Source organism: Mytilus edulis, chromosome 3 (genome assembly GCF_963676685.1).
Source record: "Mytilus edulis chromosome 3, xbMytEdul2.2, whole genome shotgun sequence".
In the NCBI taxonomy this organism is placed as follows: Eukaryota; Metazoa; Mollusca; class Bivalvia; order Mytilida; family Mytilidae; genus Mytilus; species Mytilus edulis.
The window spans coordinates 65,644,400-65,668,232 of record NC_092346.1 but is presented as its reverse complement, the minus strand read 5'-3'; the positions used below and the strand labels follow the sequence as shown (position 1 = coordinate 65,668,232).

The following is a 23,833-nucleotide window of genomic DNA, read 5'->3' as shown; positions in this document are numbered from 1 at the left end:
GCAGCTAGGTCAAAACCAGTAACAAATAACCCAAAAAAAATCATGCATTCAAGACTACAATTACTTAGTTCGCATGATCCAACATCAAATGAATTTAGAATAACGATGTCACTAACATTCAGAGAAACACATGACATTGTGCAAAGCTAATTGAGATCATATAGCCATGAATGTGGATATGTATAAAAAAAAATGATGATTAGTTTGATTTTGATTCACTGATAACAAAGGAAAACAATATTCAAATTACAGTGTTGAATTGGTAACCTTTGAGAAGATAGGAATTGTATCTAAATTTCTGGGCGCGGTAAATATCATTTCCGTAAAAAATAGGATGTGCTATCCCGTTTGAGATTGCACGTACTATTTTAATTCCGGAATTTAGGTTGCTCATTTGTGTACCCTTCTGTCAATGTATCTGAACCGTACGATTGGACAAAAGGTGCAGTATCTACGGAACATATTTCCCGAACTGAGGATGAATCAGGTGAAGTAAAGTATGAAATAATTTTACATTGAGATAAAATGAATTTTTGAGATTTAAAAAAAGGTATTCACTACTGCTTGATAAAATAAAAATAAAATAAATAAAATCACTAGTGACCTATAGTTTATAAAGACAGCAAAAAGTAAACGGTCATGACACATATTCAAATTTCTTTCTGAATATTAATATATTTATTAATAGTATCAGAAGCACATGTCTGTGTTTGTTTATGTTCAACACGTGTTGATGAGCATATGGTTGCATACCTGGTTTGTTATTGTATGATTTGATTGGCTATTGTATGTCGCAATGCAGGTATCCTACCCGTTTGTACGAGGGTATGATCGTGATTCTCGTGCAGAATCTCATTATAAATAATAGATATTTTTATAAATAGTTATTCGACGTTCTGCCTTTCAGAGTAGTATACCTCCGTTTCGTTATACATATTATGACCGAAAACCACTCAGACGACGATGATACTTTGCTTTTGCACGAGCCACCAGTACGTTCAAGTGCCCAGTCTAGTTCTGTACCACAGATAAGTGATCAAACTTTCGAACTTTTTACTTCTTATTTTGATAGTAAGATTTCTTCCCTGAAGAACGAGTTAGTCTCCGGGAACGACTCCCTAGCTAAGAAGATCAAGAAGGAAGTGTCCGTTAAGCTTAAGTGTGAGGGGAATCAGATTCAATATTCCTTCAACTCAGATATTGTTTCCGAATTGAAGAAACTTCAGAAACGTACATCCGCGGAAGATTCCTTAAGCACCAGTTTGATATCGGGCCTTATTCTAAAAATCAACAAGATGAATAAATTGATTCGGATTGCCGATAAGTCGCCAGCAGGCTGGTCCACAGTCCGAGAATACGAAAGTGATGACCGGGCATCAGACTCAGAAGATGAAAAACGTTTCCGGCAAGCAGAAAGAAGGGCCTTCAAGACAATCAAAGAAAAGAAAACCCGTGGAAAACCGTACTCAAAGCCGTCCACCACCGGTTCTAGACCTGACAACTCTACTGATACTAGTAACAGTTATTATCAGCCTTACAACGCTACCCAGCAGCCCTTTCCGAGGTTCCGTCGACGCAAGGCGACCCCATACGACACCTGTTACAAGTGTCATCACACTGGCCACTTCAAGAGGAACTGCCCAAAAGCTACAAACAAACCAACCGTTGGAACCTTGTCAAAGTAAAAAGATACAAGATGAGTATATTACTTTTGTTGACAATTTAATGTTATTTGGTCATACTAATGTTCTCTTTCAACATGTTAAATAATCTGATAATATAGATTTTTCAAAAATCGCTAAAGGAGTAAAATCAAGCTTATTTAAACATATAGAGTTCTGGAAACACATTGGGGCCAACAAATTTGTGTTGGACACCATTGAAAAGGGTTACATAAATCCATTTATGAAACAACCCCCTCCAATGAAATTTCGGAATAATAAATCTACCTTAGAAAATAGTTTGTTTGTAAATAAAGCGATAACCGAGCTAATTAGCAATGGCTGTATTCTAGAAGTACCATTTCAACCATTCGTGGTTAATCCTCTCAGTGTTGCTACACAAAAGACTGGTAAAAGCGTTTGATTTTAGATTTAAGTGAATTGAATTTCTATGTTTTGAAAAACAAGGTAAAATTTGAAGATTTGAAAATTGCAATGGAATTCTTCCAAAAAGATCATTTTCTAATTAAGTTTGATTAAAAATCAGGATATTTTCATTTGGACATCTGTAAAGAACAACAAACACATTTAGGTTTTTCCTGGAATACCAAGTTCTACTGCTTTTCGATACTAGCTTTTGGTTTAAGTAGCGCCCCCTATATATTCACTAAATGTATGAGACCAATGGTAAAGTATTGGCGAGAACATGGTGTTAATATTGTTCTTTATCTGGATGATGAATTAGGCATGGATGATGGTTATCAAAATTGTAAAGATACTTCTGAATTTGTAAAGTCATCACTTAAACTGGCTGGATTTATTGTCAATGAAGAAAAATCAATTTTTGAACCAGTTCAGTGTTTAGAATGGTTAGGTTTGATTTGGGATTCAAAAGAGTTTACTTTAAAGGTGCCAGAGCGCAGAATTAATGACACTAAAGATTCTCTTGATATTATACTAAAATCATTTTCAAATTTGAACGCACGTATGCTTGTTCAATTTGCCGGAAAAATTATATCAATGTCACCAGTTATGGGTAACTTCACAAGTTAAGTGACGAGGCATATATATTTCGCGATAGAAAACAGAAAAACGTGGGATTCAAAACTATATTTAGTATATGAAAAATGTGTATTAGCTGAATTGAAATTTTGGCCGGAAAATTTGTTGGCGCTTAATGAGAAGCGTTTATTGAATGATTCTTTATCTAGAACTATGGTATATTCAGATGCAAGTAAAATAGCTTTAGGTGCATATACTGTTGAATCGAATGAAAAGATTTTTCATTGTATGTTGAATGAAAATGAGAAAAAATTGAGTTCCACTTGGCGTGAACTCAGGGCTATTCAGTTATCGTTGAATTCGTTTGAACCCGATCTGAAATGTAAAATAGTTAAATGGCATACAGACAACCAAAATTGTGTAAATATAATCAATAAAGGCAGCACAAAGTTACATTTACAACATTTAGCTAATGATATTTTTAGAATATGTACAAGGCCGGGTATCACGTTGTGTCCTACTTGGATACCTCGGTGTGAAAATTTCAAAGCTGATTTCATATCTAAAACGGTTGATATTGATGACTGGCAAACTTCGTTTCAGTTTTTTACTTTCATGAATGAAATTTGGTGTCCTTACACAATAGATAGATTTGCTAATTTTCATAATACAAAATTGGAAAGGTTCAACTCAAAATTTTGGAATCCAGAAAGCACTGCTATTGACGCTTTCGCTCAAAATTGGACTTTTGAAAATAATTGGATTGTTCCTCCGATAAGTTTAGTGGCTAAAAGCATTAAACACCTCATTCTCTGTAGAGCTGAGGGAACATTGATCGTTCCAAAATGGCCATCATCGGCATTTTGGTCTTTGATTTTAAATAGAAGATTGAAATTTCAACTTTACGTTATAGAAGGTCTTCAGGTCAAAATATATATAAAAAGTACAGAATAAAAACTCCATTTTTGGGACCAAGCATTTGAAGTCTGATATTCTGGCAATTAAGATGAATGTGACTTAATGATGTTCGAATTTATGTACATATTATAAACTGTTTACAATACGGGAAATTTGCATTGTAACTTCGTAACTACAATCCCCTTCCCTTTCATGAATTTGACCTACCGAATTAGACTATTTACCGGATTTGTAATCACATAAGCAACACGACGGGTGCCGCATGTGGAGCAGGATCTGCTTACCCTTCCGGAGCACCTGAGATCACCCCTAGTTTTTGGTGGGGTTCGTGTTGTTTATTCTTTAGTTTTCTATGTTGTGTCATGTGTACTATTGTTTTTCTGTTTGTCTTTTTCATTTTTAGCCATGGCGTTGTCAGTTTGTTTTAGATTAATGAGTTTGACTGTCCCTTTGGTATCTTTCGTCCCTCTTTTGGTTCTGACACGGCTATATATGTTGATATAGCAAGGTCTAGTGACTAGTAAGATGTACACGAGATATAAAATTATGTATATATATAAAAAAAAAAAAAAAAAAAAAAAAAAAAAAAAGTTTTCTAATGTTATTATATTTTTATTTTATTTATACGTTTTGCAGATGTTTTTAGTACTGGTCGTTGGTCTAAGGATAATATACCACAGAATGAAGCTCTTAGCAACCTTTGCTAGTTATTCGACGTTCTGCCTTTCAGAGTAGCATACCTCCGTTTCGTTATACATATCCCCCAACCACACCACCCATTTGATAGATTTGAGTTAGACAGTTTAATACTGTGACAAGATAAATTGTAATAATAATGTATTTATTGTGTTTTGTAAATTGCTGTTGATTTGGATTTTTAGTGGGATGGAGTCCCTTACGGACTTTTGTTGTATTGAGGAAACTTGTGTGATTTTCTTGGATGAGTTATTAGATGGAGATGGACGTTTGAATAAATATTGAAATATATATGAAATGGTTTTGATATTTAAAGAAAAAATAAAGTATTAAAGTGTGCTACTCACAAGGAGAGCTCATTCCTATAGTATACATGTGTTGAGTTTTATTGACTAAATAATTTATGTTCGGTTAAGCTTGGCAAATAGGAACATAATAATAAAAATGTATATATAGAATTTTGTGCAGTTTAAAGTAAAATCACAAAAAATACTGAACTCCGAGGAAAATTTAAAACGGGTAGTCCTTATTAGAAAGTGATGAAAATTCTATAAAGGCTACCATTATAACAATGAACCAGGAAGATACTACTGTGCTAACTTGAAATAATTTTTATGTACATCAAAACTTCCAAACCAAAACTGTGTATATATGATAGAATGTGGTTAAGTTTTTAAGTAATTTCCATGACCTAATAATTTAAAAGTAATACATTGATAACGATCATCGAAATCCAAAACGTCACAATATAAGTGAAAATCACAAAAATAATCCGAGGAAAATTCAAAAGGAAAGTCTATAATCAAATGGCAAAATCAAAAGCTCAAATAGTTATTAAAGGTACCAGGATTATAATTTAATACGCCTGACGCGCGTTTCGTCTACATAAGACTCATTAGTGACGCTCTCAGATCAAAATAGTTATAAAGCCAAACAAGTATAAAGTTGAAGAGCATTGAGGTTCAAAAATTCTAAAAAGTTGTGCCATCAAACGAATGAATATAACCTGTCATATTCCTAACTTGGTACAAGCATTTGTAGAAAATGGTTAATAAATCATGGTTTTGTAGCAGCTAAACCTCTCACTTATATGACACTCACATCAAATTCCAATATATTGACAAAGATGTGTGCACAAAACAGGCATGCTAGGTAAAATGTCGATAATAGGGGTACAGCAGTCAACATTTTGTTATAATCTTAATCACAAAAGACACGGGCATAACACATAAGTTGTGATACATAGTACTGCAAGATGGTGCCAAAGGGACTTAACCGTCTAAGAAAGAACAAAATAGCAATTGGAAACGAACCATCGCCCAACTTGTCGTGCAGTTTTGTGTAGAGTTTTCCGTGTCAAACTGAAATAAATAGATTTAGGAAAGGACAGTTATTATCGTTTATATTTGATTTATTAAAGACAGTATATATAGACATTTTTTTATTATTCAACAAAATATGTCTTTTATAAGTTTGGCCATAAACGGTCGGTGATTCACTAAACAAGTCTGCTATTACGGGGGCGCAATCGGTGCCTATAATCTGTCGATCAACCTTCTTGCCGTAGCAAACATTAATGTTATTAAGGAGGAAATTAACAGCTTTAATCTTCTCATCGCATCTCCAGTAAATATATCTAGCACATTTACCTTTCTTATTAGAGAAGAAGGCTTCAAATGAGTTGCAGGCAAATATATTTGCAATCAGATTTATCAAACTGCATTTTAATTAAATAAGAAAACTTCTGTTTGATGAGATTGTATGGGGGTATGGTGTCAAGAGTTGGATAATCAAAGCTACCAACCGAATCAAAAGGCCCATCAAGTGCACATTATTTATCCACAACATACAAACAATTGTTCCAAAATAATAATTATAGTAGTTAAAAGCGCTGAAAGATAAGACGCAGTGCACTTACAATTCAATATATACTTCAAACTAAAAAAAACACTTCATAAAGAAGACTGATCAACACCGTTGTTTGTTTATCATTTCACTACGATAGCAAAGACGCATTTTGTATTACAAATAAAACACCAATGTCCAATTTGCTGTCATCGACCGCTGCCATCACATATAAAACACAATCTAAAATAGAAAAGTATTAGATGTGGTATAATTGCCAATGAGACAACTATCCATCTGTTCAAATAAAGTGGATGCAATCAATTATGAATTGAAAAACAAATTCTTTACAGTTATACAGATCATATGTACTATTAACTACACTGCACGTACTTTATTCTGAGGTGAACGGTGTGTGGTTGGAAAACAATACTGTACTTTCAGAAAGGCGAAACTTGAATGACAATTCTAGACTCCCTATATAACACGTAAATCATAGCACGAGATTATTATGATTAATATTAACTAATGAGGTAATAACTTACTGTTTATACAATCAAATTAAATATTTGTGCGACTCTCCAATCCTCACTATCAACCGTTTTACTGATATCATTAGCTCTTTCATTTTCTAAATCACAGTAAATGTTGAAAGATAATGATAAGGAATAGTATGGATTTCGAAATAATGCTTTTTGTATCTTACCTAACGATTTACTTTTTGTATCTTACCTAGTTAACGATTTATTTTCCTGATGAAACTCAAAATGAAACTACCCATCGTAATAATTATGTCGCATTTTGATCGTCAGTTAAATACTTTTTATTTTGGTTTTTGCCCGAGAAACGGTTTTTAAAAGAAAAAGTCTAACTATATTGATTTGAGCTATCTCCAAGTAGAACTTTGTGCTACTTCACTTAATGTCAACATCTTATATAAAATCTCGTTTTCTATATCGATATGTTGATGCAACTGTCATATAAGTGAAAGGTTTAGCGCTATAAAACCAGGTTCAATCCCATTTACTACAAAAGAAAATGCCTGTACCAAGTCAGGAATATGATAGTTGTTGTCCATACGTTTGATGTGTTTAGGCTTTTTATTTGCCATTTGATTAAAAGAACTTTCCTTTTTGAATTTTCCTCGGAGTTCATTTTTTTGCGATTTTACTATTTGCGTATATGCTCGATCGCTAATTTTAGTAAATCAGAGCAAATAACAGCAGACAATTTACTGCAATAACCTTATTTACGATAATAAACAAAAGAATTATTTTCCATCAAGATCTTGAACTCTAATAACACTTGTAATCATTTGTATCCTGAAATGGGAATACGCGATCTAATTCTAGTTTCATTTTCCATGTAGCAAAATTGGGACATGTATCTAGGCTTATTGCCGATTACGGTAGTCATAGAAATAACTCGGCCAATGAGCTGAGCTAATTAAAGATTTAGCTGCAATACATGGAAAATAAGCAACATAACATTTAATCAGAAAAATAAATCGTTAAATCTATCAATAGACAAATAAAATTGAAAATGGAAATACGGAATGTTTGAGTTCCATACTATAACTAGCCGTTTTAATTCAGTACCAAAACTTCTACTCATATTTTAGGAAACAACATCATTCAACGATCATTGATGAAGAACGATTGCTTATCAGATTTTTTTTTAATTTGGACTTTTGCCAAATCTATTATCTAAATTCAAAATAACTTTTATCACGGCAAAATTTTACTAGTGGCCTGAAACATTTGGTTGAAATGTACGGACCAGATGTAATTCAAAGTCTAAGACAGTATAACACACCAATGTACCTTTCCATTGAAATCCTAAGAAAGTCTATTTCTGTAGACAGATATCTGTGTGAAAATAACCAGACTTACGGTAAAATTAAACAGATACATATTTCGTCAACATTCTAGTAGGAAGTGGCGCTGATGTTTAACGGCAATCTTTTTGAAGCTGGCAAGCAAATAACCGTTCTTTCTCCAGTGACATTGCTGCTTGTAGTAAAGGCACAAATCGATTGAATAAAGCTCACGCCTTGCGAAGATATTTCTAAGGCACGGATGAGCATACGCAGGGTAACCATAATACTCTGCAGATTGTTGACGAAGCAGATTTGAGGTCAGATTCCAGCTGTCTAGATTTTGACAGAACCTTAATGGTACAAATAAGTCTCATTTTTGCGAATCTTCTTCTCGTTTTCGGAACCTTTAGGGACGGCATTTCCATCATATTCCTTTAAGGTAACCAACCAAGCAAGGAAAGAATCATCAATGCCAATTTTATTGTTTCGTCTTTTAAATTTGTCTATAAGGATAAAAATCAATATAAGGGCTAGCGTATTTTATGGTCGGACCAATTTTGATAGTTTGTTTACATTTTTTAATGAGTCTTTGTTAATGATATAGAGAAACTAAGGTTTCAACTCCATGAGGCAAAGTAAGCCGTAGATGGATTTCGTTATTTTGTTAGGTTATTTTTTGTCATATAGTTCTTCAGTTGTTCCGGTCATTTTAAATCCTTGGCATTGATATATTTGACTTTGGGCGTTCCTAATGAAGGGAATCCCGAAAAGTGCTGCATGAAATGTACATAACGTGTTTTCTTCTTCATTTTTTTACATCACTGGGTCGATATCTTTGATGGTGGGCTATCTGTCCCCTGAGGTATCATCGGCTTATTAGTCAGTACTTCGGTACTAACATATATAATAATTAACAATCCTTTATAAAAATGTCCGTTTATAAATTTTGAAATAACAAAGAAATGTTTCAACTCACTCAAGGTAAGTTGGCCGATAATGCATTTGGCAATTTTCTTAGATTATTTTTGTCATATAGCTCTTTAATTGGTTCAGATCTTGTAAATCCTTGGCTTACACAAATTTCGTTTTGAGTATTACCGATAAAGGTTAATCCCGAAAAGCGCTTCGAACGCATGGGATTTATATAACGTGCTGTTTTCATTTATGAATGGTTCGTTGTATGCAACTACCTTCACTTTTGAACATCAAAATGACCTCTTCTTTTATCTTTGGTTTAAGGCTGTCCTGTTCTTGGATTAGTTCCAACATCAATTCTCCCAATTTGTTGTTTAATATGGTTTAGAATACCTCTACGGTATCAGCCTTTTAACTATTTAATTCCAGCAAGAAATTGTCATGATTGATATAACATGTATCTAATTATGTAATAACTATGTTTATCCAATCAATCTAGACAATACCATATAGTTTTCTTTCTTATTATTTCAGCACACATGCTTTTAGTAAAACAATACACGTATTTCTGGGTGTCCTTTATAAAAACTTTGATAAATATTATTGTTATCTCATGTAATATTTATCAAAAAAAATTAACATTAACATTTATAATTATATCAATCAATGATAATATATGAGTATTCGGAATCTTTTATTAAATGAACGAAAGTAACCTGTATTATATGATAAAAAAGACACATAAACTGAATTTTCCTTGGAGTTTTTTTTTTATTTCACTCTTCGTGTAAAAGAAAATTTAGGATGTGTCAATTACCTAGTATAATCAAAGATGGTGTTTGGAAACTTTGAAATGACGTCAAAATGCATTACCAAATTGGTTTTAAAAGCGTATATTAAGGCTGTGAACTTTTTTTAATCATTACAGGTTTATTATTAAATTTCGAAGCAAGAACAGAATATAAAATTGATAAAATTGAAAATTGAAATCGGGTATGTGTCAAAGAGACAACAACCCGTCTAAAGAGCAGTAAACATGTACGTATGTATGTTTGCCATAAAGAATTTGGAATGCAATTTTTAAAAAAATGCATTGCAATTTGAAAAAAAAAACGTTAAGATAGTAAACCAACTTTTTAAAGTTTCATTTTTAAATTCGTATGGATTTACTTTACAACAATATATTTTTCTTTATTAACATTCCCTTCCGTTTTCCTAGCTCTTCATCGGTTTTATGTTTTTGTTGCGTGTTATTCCTGTTTGTTTGCTATGACATTACAGTTTTGTTACAATTCGTTTCCTTAATTTGTTTATTTTTGATGTTTTCATGAATATAAGAAACGATAACCTTGAAGATAAAAGAATAGATAACTTTTAAGTGTCATGCAATTGTATTTCTCATTTCTAACGCACAATTTGTAAAAGTTTCGTTTTTTAATGTTCAATAATATTAACTTCTTACATAAATTATATGAAAAGTGCGGGAAACCAGTGCGTGGTTAAACAACCTAAAAGGAATATATGACTTCGCATGAAAAAAAACCATATTAAGTTATTTATTATTTCATTAAGTATCGTTTTATTATTACAATATCTTTATACATTTGTATTTGTAACTGTGTATTACTAATATCAAGTTTAATACGATTTCTAAAATTTAACAAATAATTTATGAATACCATTCGCCCAAAATTTGTTTTGTTTTTTCACAAAGTTCCTCATGGTCGTTTGGAAAGTTAAAATATGACCCGTTAGAGAACATAAACAAAATTATCTGTCATACGTTGTCATGGTTATGAGTCTTTACATTAAAATCATCCTAATGCATACTTTTTTTTTTAAACGAGTGAAAGAAAATGTAAAACGTTATACCAATCAGAATTACATCTATAGCTTTAGATAGTGAAGTAGCAGGAAACTTTTTGTTTTTCTCTGTTGTTATTTCGTATGACGAAAGTATTTAACTTTTTTCTGTCTATTATAAACGCTGTCTTACCAACATGTACGTACCCTTAACATATCAAAATAATGGAAATTGAAGCAAGATTGTATTTTTTAAATACGTTTTAAGAACACCAAAAAATATAAACTAGTTATTGTTTGGTGTATAGGTCCATCTGCAGGGTGCATTCTGTTCTGGGGCTAATTTTCATGGATCATTCATAATGCTAGATTCGTCTTATAATTGTAACGATTACCTCTTGTCATCATTTCAGCGATTATTAGTTTTAATTAATGAAAAACTTATTTTTAAGTTTGATTTCGAGTTGTGCTTTGTATTTTTAGTGACCTTTTACCAATGGTACCAGAATAAAAGTGGTCTGAAGTTTCAGGCACATGTTGGAACACATTGTTGCCATTGTCATGGATGATTCAATGACTGCTTTAAAACCGTAAATGTTTATTTATCGCAAGATGTTTTTAAAGTTTATCATATGCCTTTTGTATATAAACATTATAAGGTGCACATGTCTGTAAGGGATGGTTCACTAAAGCGCGTTCTCAGTTTCAATTAGAGTGCATTAACCAACGTCTAGATATCGAGCTGTTATCAAGTTTCATACTATTATAAATTGGATAAATGTTTTGTTCACACATTGTTGTCAATACAATGGAATTTTTTTCTACTTTCATACAAGGAAAAGGTTTAGTTAGCAATAAAAACAGGAGTAATCCACTATTTTCTACACAAGTAAAAACCTGTATCCATACAGGAATATGACAGTTGTTGTTATCCGTTCGATTGATGTTTGAGAACTTGATTTTGCCATTTGATTTGGGACTCTCCGTTTTGAATTTTCATTGATGTAGGTAATTATTTCCCATTCTTGTAACATCTGGTCTCTTTCCATGCCTGAAATAGACTTCTGTTGTTTTCTAAAACTTCCTTTCCTTTAAGTTAAAAGAATTCCATATCATTTTACTTCAGTTCAATAATTATTGAACATGTCTTCAGTAATTTTCAACCAATTAGATTTCCTAACATAAAAGGTATAATCGCAGGGGCATACCATTTAGATTATTATTTAACAGTTTGATAAGTATGGTTGATACAAACACTTTCATTGATATAAGGTAAAATATCCATTGTTTAAATACTTTAGTTGAATGATATATTTAATGTCTTTTTTGAAGCTACAGTTAACAATATATAGCCTTTAAAATTTGACAACATCCATTACTGAAAAAAGAGAGGAATACAAATTCACTAATGAAAACTTTGAAAAGAAATCAACTACACAATTATTTACCAACTTCGAGTAAAATATTGAATTCATTTTATTCTAGTGTGCTCTCTCAGCATGTATACACAAACTGGTACAATCAAATTTCTGTATACTGTCTGTCTGTAGTTTCTGTCCTCTTATATGAAGCAATATGTTTTGCAAAGGAAGACTTTGTGAAATCAATAACAACACTACACATTTTGAGACCATTTGAAAAATAATTCATCTTGCTCGTGAAGCCTGATATGACTTTTTCTATAGTTATGTTACAATACATGTTTTTATCAGCTGTATCAATTGAAACAATAGCATGTCCAGTTGCAGATATAATACATGATTTGAAATCTTGATACAATGAGGATGAAATTCATTTTATTCTGGAATGTCCAAAATATGACAATATAAGAAAATTGCACATTGAAAGATATTAATTTACAAATGCATCTGTATTTAAATTTGTTTAGAATTTAATTTAGGAAAATATTTAAAATACGCCACAGATATAACATTTCCAGAACAATCTATTGAATGATATATATGTTGTAGTCTTGCTTCCGATTATATATAAAATGTTCTGTTATGATGTGCATGTATATATTTATGATAAACATATAAGCTGTATTGCTTCTGTTTTGAAATGAATTACGATAAGCTCATCATAGATACCAGGATTGATTGTTTTTCGATTTGCACCCGATGTTCGTTTCGTCTACAAATACTAATTAGTGAAGCTCAAATAAAAAAACCTAAAAGTATTCGCAAATTTCAAAGTTTTGTTTACAGTAAATTAATAACTATGTCCATATCAATGATAAATTATGTAACTCCTTTACGGTTTTTTGAAAGATACATAATCTAACTGGCTAAATACATTAAACTAATTTATAAATGAAGCTTGTTAAAGCAGGTTTTGTCTCATAAGTAAAAATATTGGTAGATATGCTTACGGACTTTGTTCTGTTTTCATTTGGTATCGCATTGTGTTATTGCTTCTCTGGTATATATATTTGTAAGAAAAGGCGGTGTATGTTGATTTACAAGGAATTAATCATTATCTAGTACGTTTGTATATTCAATGACCTTTCAATGGACGTCATATTCATAGCAATATTCATTTTCAATGCGTCAATCAATGTTGAGAATTTAATCATCAAAGGTTTATAATTAAAATTCCACATAGGCGCAGCATGATTTTGTCTGCTCTAAAGCCTAAAACATTAAAATTCGTATAAATTTTTGTTATAAACATTATTTTTCTTTATAAACATTCCCTCACGTTTTCCTGTGCTTACAGTTGGTTTTATTTGCGTATTGTTTCCTGTTTGTTGCCTTGATGTTATATTATTGTGGTATTTCGCTTAATTAGTTAGTTGTTTTTATTGTTTGATGTGTTCATTAGTTTAAGAAACAATAGCCCAAATATAAAAGAAACGATAACTTCTTAAGGTTTATTACCCTTTCGGTAGCTATGTGAATTACGGTATTTTCAAACTGTAATAGTATCAAAACAGCAAAGATAATGAATAGTAGAGATATTCCATTTTGTACATATAAACGTCCTGCAAAGCTTTATTTTTTACTGTTTCGTTGCATTTAATAGCAAAATGAGATTTTGTGGCAAATAAATCCATGATTTTTGTAAAAAAAAATCTACAGCCTTTCCCCTTTTACTCTCATATTTGACAATTCAGTGCTTGATAAATAGATGATTATTGCATGCAGTGCTAGCAATGATTTCCTTAAAGCAAGTTTATAAATTTCGTAATTCACTTGGCTACAGAATGGTTATTAATCCTTAAGTAAAATGCTAGTGTATGTCTTACTTCGAACATATCAGTGTAAGAATTTCTCTTTCTATGTTCAATCATAAGAACTTCTTATATTATTTCAATGAAAAATGCGGCAAACCAAAAAAATAAATGGCTTCTTGATGAAACAAAATACAAATGATTGTGTGACTTCAAAAAACATAGTAAGTTATTTATTATTACATTATGTATTGTTTAATCAATATTTTTACACATTTCCATTTGTTATTGTGTATAAATATTTTCAAAATGATTCTTAAAATTTGTTAAATGGAAAACGAATTCCATGCGCGCAATATTTGTTATTTTTAAAATCAACCTCTATCTTGTACGCTCAGAATCAAAGTTTTGGAAATTGAAAATTTGAACTGTTAAAGTACAAAAAAACTGAGAAATCCTTATTTTAATGGAAAATAAATGACCAATCAAAACAAATTATCAGTCAGAAAGAGGTTTTAAAATGTGTGGTACTTTTTGTGTTTCGCTGTTGTAGTAAAGTATTTTACTTGACAAAATTTCGTATTTTTTTGTTAATTTAATGCTAGTATATCAATAAACTCATCATAAAAACCAGGATTTTTTTTTATCAACGCCAGACGCGCGTTTCGTCTACAAAAGACTCATCAGTGACGCTCGACTAAAAAAATGTTAAAAAAAAACAAATAACTTTCGAAGTTGAAGAGCATTGAGGACCAAAAACTCCTAAAAGTTTTACCAAATACAGCTAACATATAGCTTAAATATATCAGAATAATGGAATCTGAAGCGACATAGGATATCAAATAAATCTTTTAACTCGTTTTCAGAACAAACAAAAATTACTCAGTTGTTGTTTGGTTTAACGGTCCATCTGACGGGGAACACACTCATCTTGGCCTTATTTTCATGAAGTATTTATATTGCTAGATTCATGTTATCCTTGTCACGATGACCTTCCACTTCCTCACCAAAGGTAAAAGAAAAAAGAGACCTAAAATACGATATAACCTTTTTTTACCTTTTTATGTACCATAGTAAGTATTGGATGGTGTTGTAAATATGCACTTGGGGTTCCCGATTAATGTCAGTTTATGTTTTGAGAGTGTTAAATGTGTTAATATGTATATATCGTTTCTGTGACTTTTTAATGCACAGAAAACGTACGTTACATTTTTAGTTATCAACTATATTAGCAGTGCTAAAAATGGCGCAATTTCGTCATATATCCGTTCTAGGCGCAGCCATTTGGTAAATATTCTAAGTACGGATCCAAAAATACACAAGAAGCATAAGCTTAAGTTAATCTATGCTTTATCTTAATAGATTTACATATTTTCTTACGAAGAAAGAATCATTTGGAGTCGAGGACTACCATGTTTTTGTCAGCGTTTGACGTTTCATTTCTGTTCCGTCTTAGAATATTTACTTCCGGTAATTTGAAATAAATACCAGTGCACAGGTCAACTTTCTGCGTCTTTGCTGTGTTTACATGTGGCTTGCAGCAAGGCTCATCCCGGGGGTTCCTAGAGGTAAGAAGCAGCGCATTTAGCTATATGCTTCGCAGTTTATCTTATGAGTAAGGGTTATAGTTTAGAGGTAAGAAGCAGCGCAGATAGCTGTATGCCTTGCATTTATTTACCGTATTTGTCATTGTAGAGTTTACGATATACAAGAGAAAGACTATTATTTTTGTAGCTCCGCCCTGTATGTAAATTATATATTATTGTTGGAATATTTTACTTGTATGGAAATATATCGGCTGTTCTAGAAGTTTAATAAAAGTATCATTTTTACTATTGATTATTTATTTACGCTACCAATGATGAGAGAGAACAGACAACAGATTTGACGGCCTTATTTATTTATTACCCCGTGTATTTACTAGTTTTATGAGATATTCGTATTTGCTGGCTTTATAACTATATCAAAACATAGCAAGAAGCAGAAATTACGACAGATGGTTACGTCTACTTTCAGAAATATACTGGTGCCTAATATATGATGACCTTAAAACCAAATGCTTATTAGTATACATTAATTCGTTTTATTTCTTTTATGACACATGCATGTAATGGCAAATAGCATAGACAGAAATACGATTTGATTATTATATTGACTCTTCCATGGGTTAACCGCAGGAGCTAGTGGGTCTTATGAGGTGTGACTGTCAACAGCCAGACGCGCGTTTAGTCTACATAAGACTCATCAGTGACTCTCAGATCAAAATAGTTATAAAGCCAAACAAGTACAAAGTTGAAGAGCATTGATGACCCAAATTTGATGGCTAAGGTAATCTATTCCTGGGATAATAAATCCTTAGTTTTTTTTGTAAAATTCAGTTTAGTAAACAGGAAATTTATCAAAATGACGATATAATTGATATTCATGTCAACACCGAGGTACTGACTACTGGACTGGTGATACCTCGTTCACCAGCAGTGGCATCGACCATACATAGATATCAAAAGACAAAGCAACATGATCCTCAACAAAACATGGGGTCATCCCAGATGCTCCGGAAGTTTAACAGATCCTGCTCCACATTTGGCATCCGTCGAGTTGTTCAGGTAGCAATAAACAGTTAGGAAATAATATTAAAATTTGCCTTCATAAATTTTACCATCCCCTATGATTGCTTTCTTTCAATATTAAGCTTACTGCTTGTGTCATATATGTGCATATGTATGTAATCAGAATCTTTTATAGATTTCATATCCAGTATATAAAATGGTAAAATATAATTTATCTTGGGTGTATCCATGGCATCAATCTACATTTATTTGTTATAAAATATTGCAAAAAGGGGGGGGGGGGTGGGCAAAGCTGTCACATATTTCCACCAAATTTGGCTAAAAGTAGAATTTCAATCGCTTAAAGTAATACCTTTTCTGAAACTGTTTTCATATATCTTTCAATAAATCCAATGAAAATCATATGTCTTTAGTATCATTTTATCGTAAAACTGCGTCAGAAACTACGTTTAGAAAAAAGTGTTTGTAAACATTTCATTAATTTCTACCGATGGTTGGTCTAGCTAGGAAAGTACGAAGAGTCAAACAGAAAATATCCCATAAAACATGTAAAATATAATCTTGATGTTCTTATAAACCATCTTTGATGGCTAAATTAATACACAGCTGTCTAAAAATGAGTTTTATTACACAATAACATTCATATTTGAAAAATCCACTAGGGTCAAAGGCGAAAAACTGTGTATTGCTACCTCATGTTATGACAAACCCGGTAAATGGTCTAATTCAGCATGTCGAATTCGTAAAAAGGGACGATGGTTGTAGTGACGACATAAAGAACATATCCGATATCATCTGTGAAACGGTTAATTCATAACGGTCAACCAACTCGTGATGACGTTCATACAATTTACAAAGAGATAATTTCAACTTCACCATTTGGAATAGTTATAAAATAAACTCATCACAGATACCAGGATTAAGAAACAATTCACGCCAGACGACCGTTTCGTCTACAAAAGACTCATCAGTGACGGTCGAATACAAATGTTTAAAAGTCCAAAAAGAGTACGAAGTTGAAGAGCATTGAGGACCAAAAACTCCTAAAAGTTTTGCCAAATACAGCTAAAGTAATATATTTGTGAGGTATTTTTTTCCAAAAATTCAAAGTTTGGTTAACAGTTAATTTATAATTATGAACATATCAATGATATCAGGCTTATAATTTGTTACGCCAGACGCACTTTTCGTCTACATAAGACTCATCAGTGACGCTCACATCAAAATAGTTAGAAAGCCAAAATAAGTACAAAGTTGAAGAGCATTGATGACCCAAATTTCCAAAAAAGTTATGCCAATTACGGCTGAGTTAATCTATGCCTGGGATACGAAAATCCTTAGTATTTAGATTAATTCATATTTTTGCAAACAGTAAATTTATTTAAAAAAAAACGATGTGCTGTCTACTGGGCTGGTGATACCCTCGGGGACGAAACGTACACCCACAGCGGCATCGACTCATTGGTGTAAATACAATACCAGGCTTATAATTTGTTACGCCAGACGTGCGTTTAGTCTTCATAAGATTCACCTGTGACGCTCAGATCAAAATAAGTACAAGGTTGAAAAGCATTGAAGACCCAAATTGGTTACACTACTAGTAGTTAAATTAACTAATTAATTTTTGGGCATACTAATACCTTTGGTTCAATATCTTCATTATGAGCAGCAACCGTCAAGGAAATCTTGATGGGAAATACAAGCTCGGGAATATCGTATCAATTAGGAGATATCTACACCGTTTGCAGGCGATGTTGGCATGTTGCTACATAGAAATGGAAAATTCAAAATTTGAAAGCTGAAATCTTTCCTTTTGTCATAAAGTTTTGTTTTCAACCGACCCTCATTGTCAATTTATAGATGTAAGTTAAGCTATGAGACAAACTTAACTGTATCTGTTGTATCCTCTATCTCTAGTGTGATAGGATAGATTGGTCCAACATAGTCACCAAATTTTGATTATTTAAGGAGAGAACATTATCTTTATAGCAGAAAGTAAATGTTAAAAGATATTGCTAGCTTCTTATCGTTTTTCCTGAATTAAATCAGCCTCCTTATAATAAAGAAACAAGTCGACGAGAAGAGGATTACTATTGGTTCCCATTGGAATGCCACCAGTCTTTTGAAAAACCCGGCCTCCAAACGAAACAAAAATGTCTTCAATCAAGAAATCAAGCATCTTGATAATGTCAATGTCAGAGAATTGTTTTGTTTGAATCAGAGTAGGATTTATTCCTCTCTGAGACAAGATACTTGTATCTACTTTCGCCATTCTTTTTTATGAAACAATGCAATACCAACTCTTTCCATTTGTCTTTTAGTTGGAATGTGGAATACTTGTTTAAAGTGTAGAAAAGTCAAATGTTTTAATATTATTGCAAGATAAAAGAGTTTTAGTTTGTATGTTCTCTAAAAGATTTGAGGTTTACTGTTGATGACGGTCGTTCTAATCATACAGTTTATCTAGGATAGCGACCGTCATTGACTGTTAAACCTCATGTGACAACTAAACGAAACCCTGTCAGAATTAACAAATCATCATCCGGAGTTTCTTGATTAAAATTTACAGTGGTCAGCTTTTTGTTAGCAATTCTTTTTCATCTTTTCGAAGCTACACCTGGTCTCTAGATATCTTTGTTATATCATGTCAGTAATTAAACATAATGAAAATAATACCTGTCCGCTGCTAAATTTTCCTGTCAGTTTTTGTCTTTGTTAACAACAAATGTTCATGTTAGAAAGTGATATCTGGTTTGAGCTGGATTTCTGATTATATACTGCCTAATGGATTTAACATCCAGTATATATTAATACTTAGTTGGCGCTAGCTGCATATGTAAATCAAAGTTCTTTTTTGAAAGCAGTTAAGTCAAAGCGGGTTTTTAATTTACACAAGAAGTATCATCGGAAAAGAATCCATTGTTTCAAGGTATATATAAATTATATTTAAACAGGAAATAATTTATTTACTACATTTCTTAAAGAAACTAATCGGCGAGTTTGTCTTATGATTAGTATTTTTTTTTTAAATTAAACATGCGACAAAAGAAAGTAACAGGACGATATAAGTTATGCACCACCGACACATTTGGTAGAGTTTTTCACCCTTGTTTTTTTTTTATTTTCAGTTTTAGTTTTTCAAATAAAATTGTCGGTAGGTTACTTTTTTTATGTAGATTTTGTCTTAGTTGTCTCTTCATAACAGTATATGTTGGTATTGTAATATAAGTCTAAATCTTTAAATTAAGTTCACAGTTGCACAGATCCATGTGTGTTCTTTGAGGTTTCTAATACCAAAATTTTGATAGATTTTGGTATTCTTTAAGTCATCATAACATGGTCAGGAAGCACATTCTCCACAAAAACCAAAAATTATTTGGAATTAAACTATTCATCACCTTTCTTGTACAAATTGATTCAATATGGTTAAGAGACGTCACAAAATTAAAAATGTTGCAAAAACACGAAAAACTATTTTGTATCGAAATTCCTGTATCAGAAACATAAAACTTTAAATCAGATTTTTTCATATATGAAACAGTGTTTTATTATAGTTTACTGATGAGTCTTTTTTAGACAAAACACGCGTGTGGGGTATATACTAAATTTAGTCCTAGTATCTATGATGAGTTTATTTACTTTTAAACATTGTGACTTTGATTAAGAGTTATCTCATTGACACTCTTACAACATGTTTCTATATCTATTAACAAATATTTTATGTATATGATGAAGACAATTTTGTCTTAAAATTCCGTATGATTCCACAGCTCAGTTTAGACGTTGACATTGTCAGTGATATAAATAGGTTGACCCAATCGCTTTGAATAATATTGTAGCATATGGTTATTTATGATTTGAATACCTCTTTGTTTGTATATAGGTAGCGAAAACTCAAAAGCAAGGTATTTCAAATCTAGGTCGTCTTGTACAGAATGTAAATTGTGAAAGCTAAAAAATTAACAAACTGATTCTATCAATATACCTGATTTTTATATTGACAGGTTTGTATTACGTATAATAGTCTCGATTTTTTTTATAAAACAATCGGCATTTCATGGAAACCCATTGTACTCTTCATATCGTCTTGATTCTGTACTTCACGGTATATATTAAGATTATTTTCTCTCAAGAAATTATTCAATTTGGTGAATATATTTATTGTTGTGTGAAAATAATGATATCACAGATATAGTTAACCGGTTCCATATCTTGACTTCCGTTTGGAGAATAAACCAAAAATGTGTACAAAAATGTATCCACGTCACACTTTACAAAGCCTCTCCTTGAAATTTAAGAATCCAATTCCCGCTAATAGTCTCTGCATGTATTTTTCAATTCTAAATCGTGTGATTTGATATCATTGTTATGTTAAGCTATATTTAAGAAAAATAACCATTTGATTTTGTGTTTTCAAAGACTTTAATTAATGCATGAAAAAAAGTTACCAATCAAAACATATCTTTGATAGAAAAATAAGATGTTGTAAGATCGCCAACAAGACCACCTGATGCTATAATGATGTAGATGTAAGCCACTTTATGTCACCGTACGTCCTTCAACAATTTGAAAATTCATATAGTAAACTATAAACTCCTCAAAATTTATAATGGTTTCTTTTTTTTTTTTTAAATGCACTGAGTCGATTCCTCTGTTGGTTGACAATAAGTCCCCGATGAAGCATTAGCGCAGTTGTAGTGCTTCGGTTCAGACATTATTAATAGCAAACCTTCTAAAGTTTTCCATTAATAAATTTTTGAAATAATAAAGAAATTAAAATTTCAACTTCATCAGGCAAAGGTTAACTAAGATCGAAGTGGCTATTTTTAGGTCTTTTTTTGACATACAGCTTTTCAACTGTTTCAGTTTTTATACTTTCTTTGCTATCAAGTAGTCGGCTTGATGGAGGTAAATCCAAAATATCGCTTCGCCATGATATTTATAACGTGGTGCACTGAGTCCTTCGTTACTGATATGATTTATAAAAACAACCTTGACTATCAGTACTAGAGGGTATCATCAGATCAGTAGTCGGTCCTTATATCTGTTGTTGGACTGTCAGTACTAGAGGGTATCATCAGATCAGTAGTCGTTCCTTATATCTGTTGTTGGACTATCAGTACTAGAGGGTATCATCAGATCAGTACTCGGTCCTTCGTTACTGATAGTATTTATAAAAAAAAACTTTCTCACATTAATCGTAAATAAATTTTGAAATTATGATTTATTTGGATATTTGTTAGAAAAAGTGACAATATAAACTATAAAATCTATTTAAAAACTCAATAGAAGCTTTATTAATTTGAATACTTTTCTGAAACTCACAAACTTTACCACTAGTTTTTTATTTTTTATTTTTCGTATTTTGATCATCCATATGGTATACTTTACTCAACAGATTGACTAAGAAAGGGTAAAAAAACATGATGAAAGCGTAAGTATTTGTATAAAATGGCTTCAGTCTATGGTCATCATTATTCACAAAACGTTTCCTCCGCGGTTACGATGTCCTTTATCAGTATTATTTTTGAAACAGGAAGACATTACAGTACACAGACTCTTGGTGTTATTTGACTTTGACATTGTCATTTACACTGTCCAAAAATACGACAGTGAAATTTTGTACAATATAAAAGCTATCAAAACCGTATTAACATCTGCTTGCATCCGTGTGCATTATCTTTCGACAAATTCTGAACTTAAAAAAGATTGTACAAATTGCGATATTTATATTCATATTGTTCCGAAAGTCCTTCAAAGAGCAAGTTTTAAACAGTAAATTTTGAAATATTCCAAACAATTTTTAAACGTGTTTCGTCCCCGAGGATATCACCAGCTAAGTAGTCAGCACTTTGGTGGTGACATGAATATCAACTATATGGTAATTTTGATGAATTTACTGTTTGCAAAAGAAGTATTCAAAATACTAAGGATTATTCTTCATCCCAGGCATAGGTTGCCTTCGCCGTATTTGGAGTTTTGGAGTTTTGGGTCCTCAATGCTCTTCAATTTGGTACTTGTTTGGCTTTCTAACTATTTTTATATGAGTGTCAATGATGAGTTTTAGGAAGACGAAACGCGCGTCTATCGTATCAATTATAAGCCTGATACCTTTGATAACTTTTTGTGAGATCGCACCCCTCGGCGTATATCTATAGCTAAAATGTAATCTACAAACATTACCCACAGTTTAAAGAAACCCAAATCCGTTTAGGAAACAGAAGAAACAAAGCAATATGACAACGATCAACATAAGTTAAGAAAGGACTGTAAGCAGTTACTAACACGCCTGCTCCAGGGCTTAATAAAACTATTTGAAATATTATGTCTAAATCAGATGAACATGTTCGACCCATAACGTTTGACATCTTCTTGTAAAGACCAATTCCAGTTTGTTTGCAAAACAAAGTAAAACAAATCTGTTATAAAAAAAACAACAGCCGGGTATAGAAAGATAAATCGTTTACAGATTTTCATCCCATTAATATTGTAAAATAAACGCTTCTCTTCACAATATGAAGCATTTTCGATGAATTCGATAGCTGTGCTAACTCGATAGAATCTCCTCATAGTGCCAGTCGGAAACCCGGTTGAAATAGAACAAAAGAATCGAAGCTCTTTGTTAGAGAAGGCGATAAATGTGTACTGTATTGTTTACTATAGTGACAAAAATGTTAAAAGTTAATAGAAACAAACAAAATTACAATTTTCTTCTCAATTACGAGGTGTTTTATTTTAAAAACACCATTTGCATAAGTTTTCAATTTATCTAGTACATAGTTGAGCAGAACAATTAGATTTCAAGTCGACGACATGGGTATCTTTCAAGTTGGATGAAGAAAATGCATAACCTCCAATTTTTTTGAAAAAATTACCACGGACGGAAAACATATCAATCTATTAGTTCAGTAATTTTCGTGTCTGCCCTTCCATTATGTGACTCAAGAAAAAATTCAAAAAAATGGGTAACAATTGTATCGAAAAGAGAAAATCGAGTACACCTTTTTATGTTAGTGCGTGTTTGAGTTGAATATTTTGTCTTGATATCGTACAAAGTAAGATTATTTTATACATCGTCTCGCTTCAGATTCTATTATTTTTATATATCAAAGCTACAGATTTACTTTATAACACAAAAAAATAACAGTACTAAAAGATGAAATATATAGGTCAAGTGAAATACAAAAACAGAGAAGGTGTGTTCGAACAACTATTTTTTTACTGAAAGTACTTGACGACAGTCTTTCAAGTTGGATAATGAAAATGCATATCTTTGAAAAAATATAATTTTTTGTGTGTGAAAACTAGGGTTTATAGTCTTTATACACTACAAAAAACTAGTCTGCCCTTCTACGAAATTTTTAATTATAATTTTTTTTAAATGTTTATGAACTTTCGAAAATTCCACCTGACAACCGATTAGACAATAGTT

The 23,833-nt window shown here is 31.8% G+C and overlaps 1 protein-coding gene across 1 annotated transcript; it reads left to right on the top strand.

Moving 5' to 3' along the window:
• Positions 1-938: 938 nt before the first annotated feature.
• LOC139515378 (uncharacterized) lies at positions 939-1,685 on the top strand. Its single transcript, XM_071304947.1, has one exon. It carries the CDS (start codon positions 939-941, stop codon positions 1,683-1,685), a length of 747 nt encoding a protein of 248 aa, XP_071161048.1.
• The last annotated feature ends 22,148 nt before the right edge of the window (positions 1,686-23,833 follow it).

What these genes read in the sequence shown, in the direction of transcription:
- LOC139515378 (XM_071304947.1), top strand. Translation starts at nt 939, where the DNA reads ATGACCGAAAACCACTCAGACGACGATGATACTTTGCTTTTGCACGAG.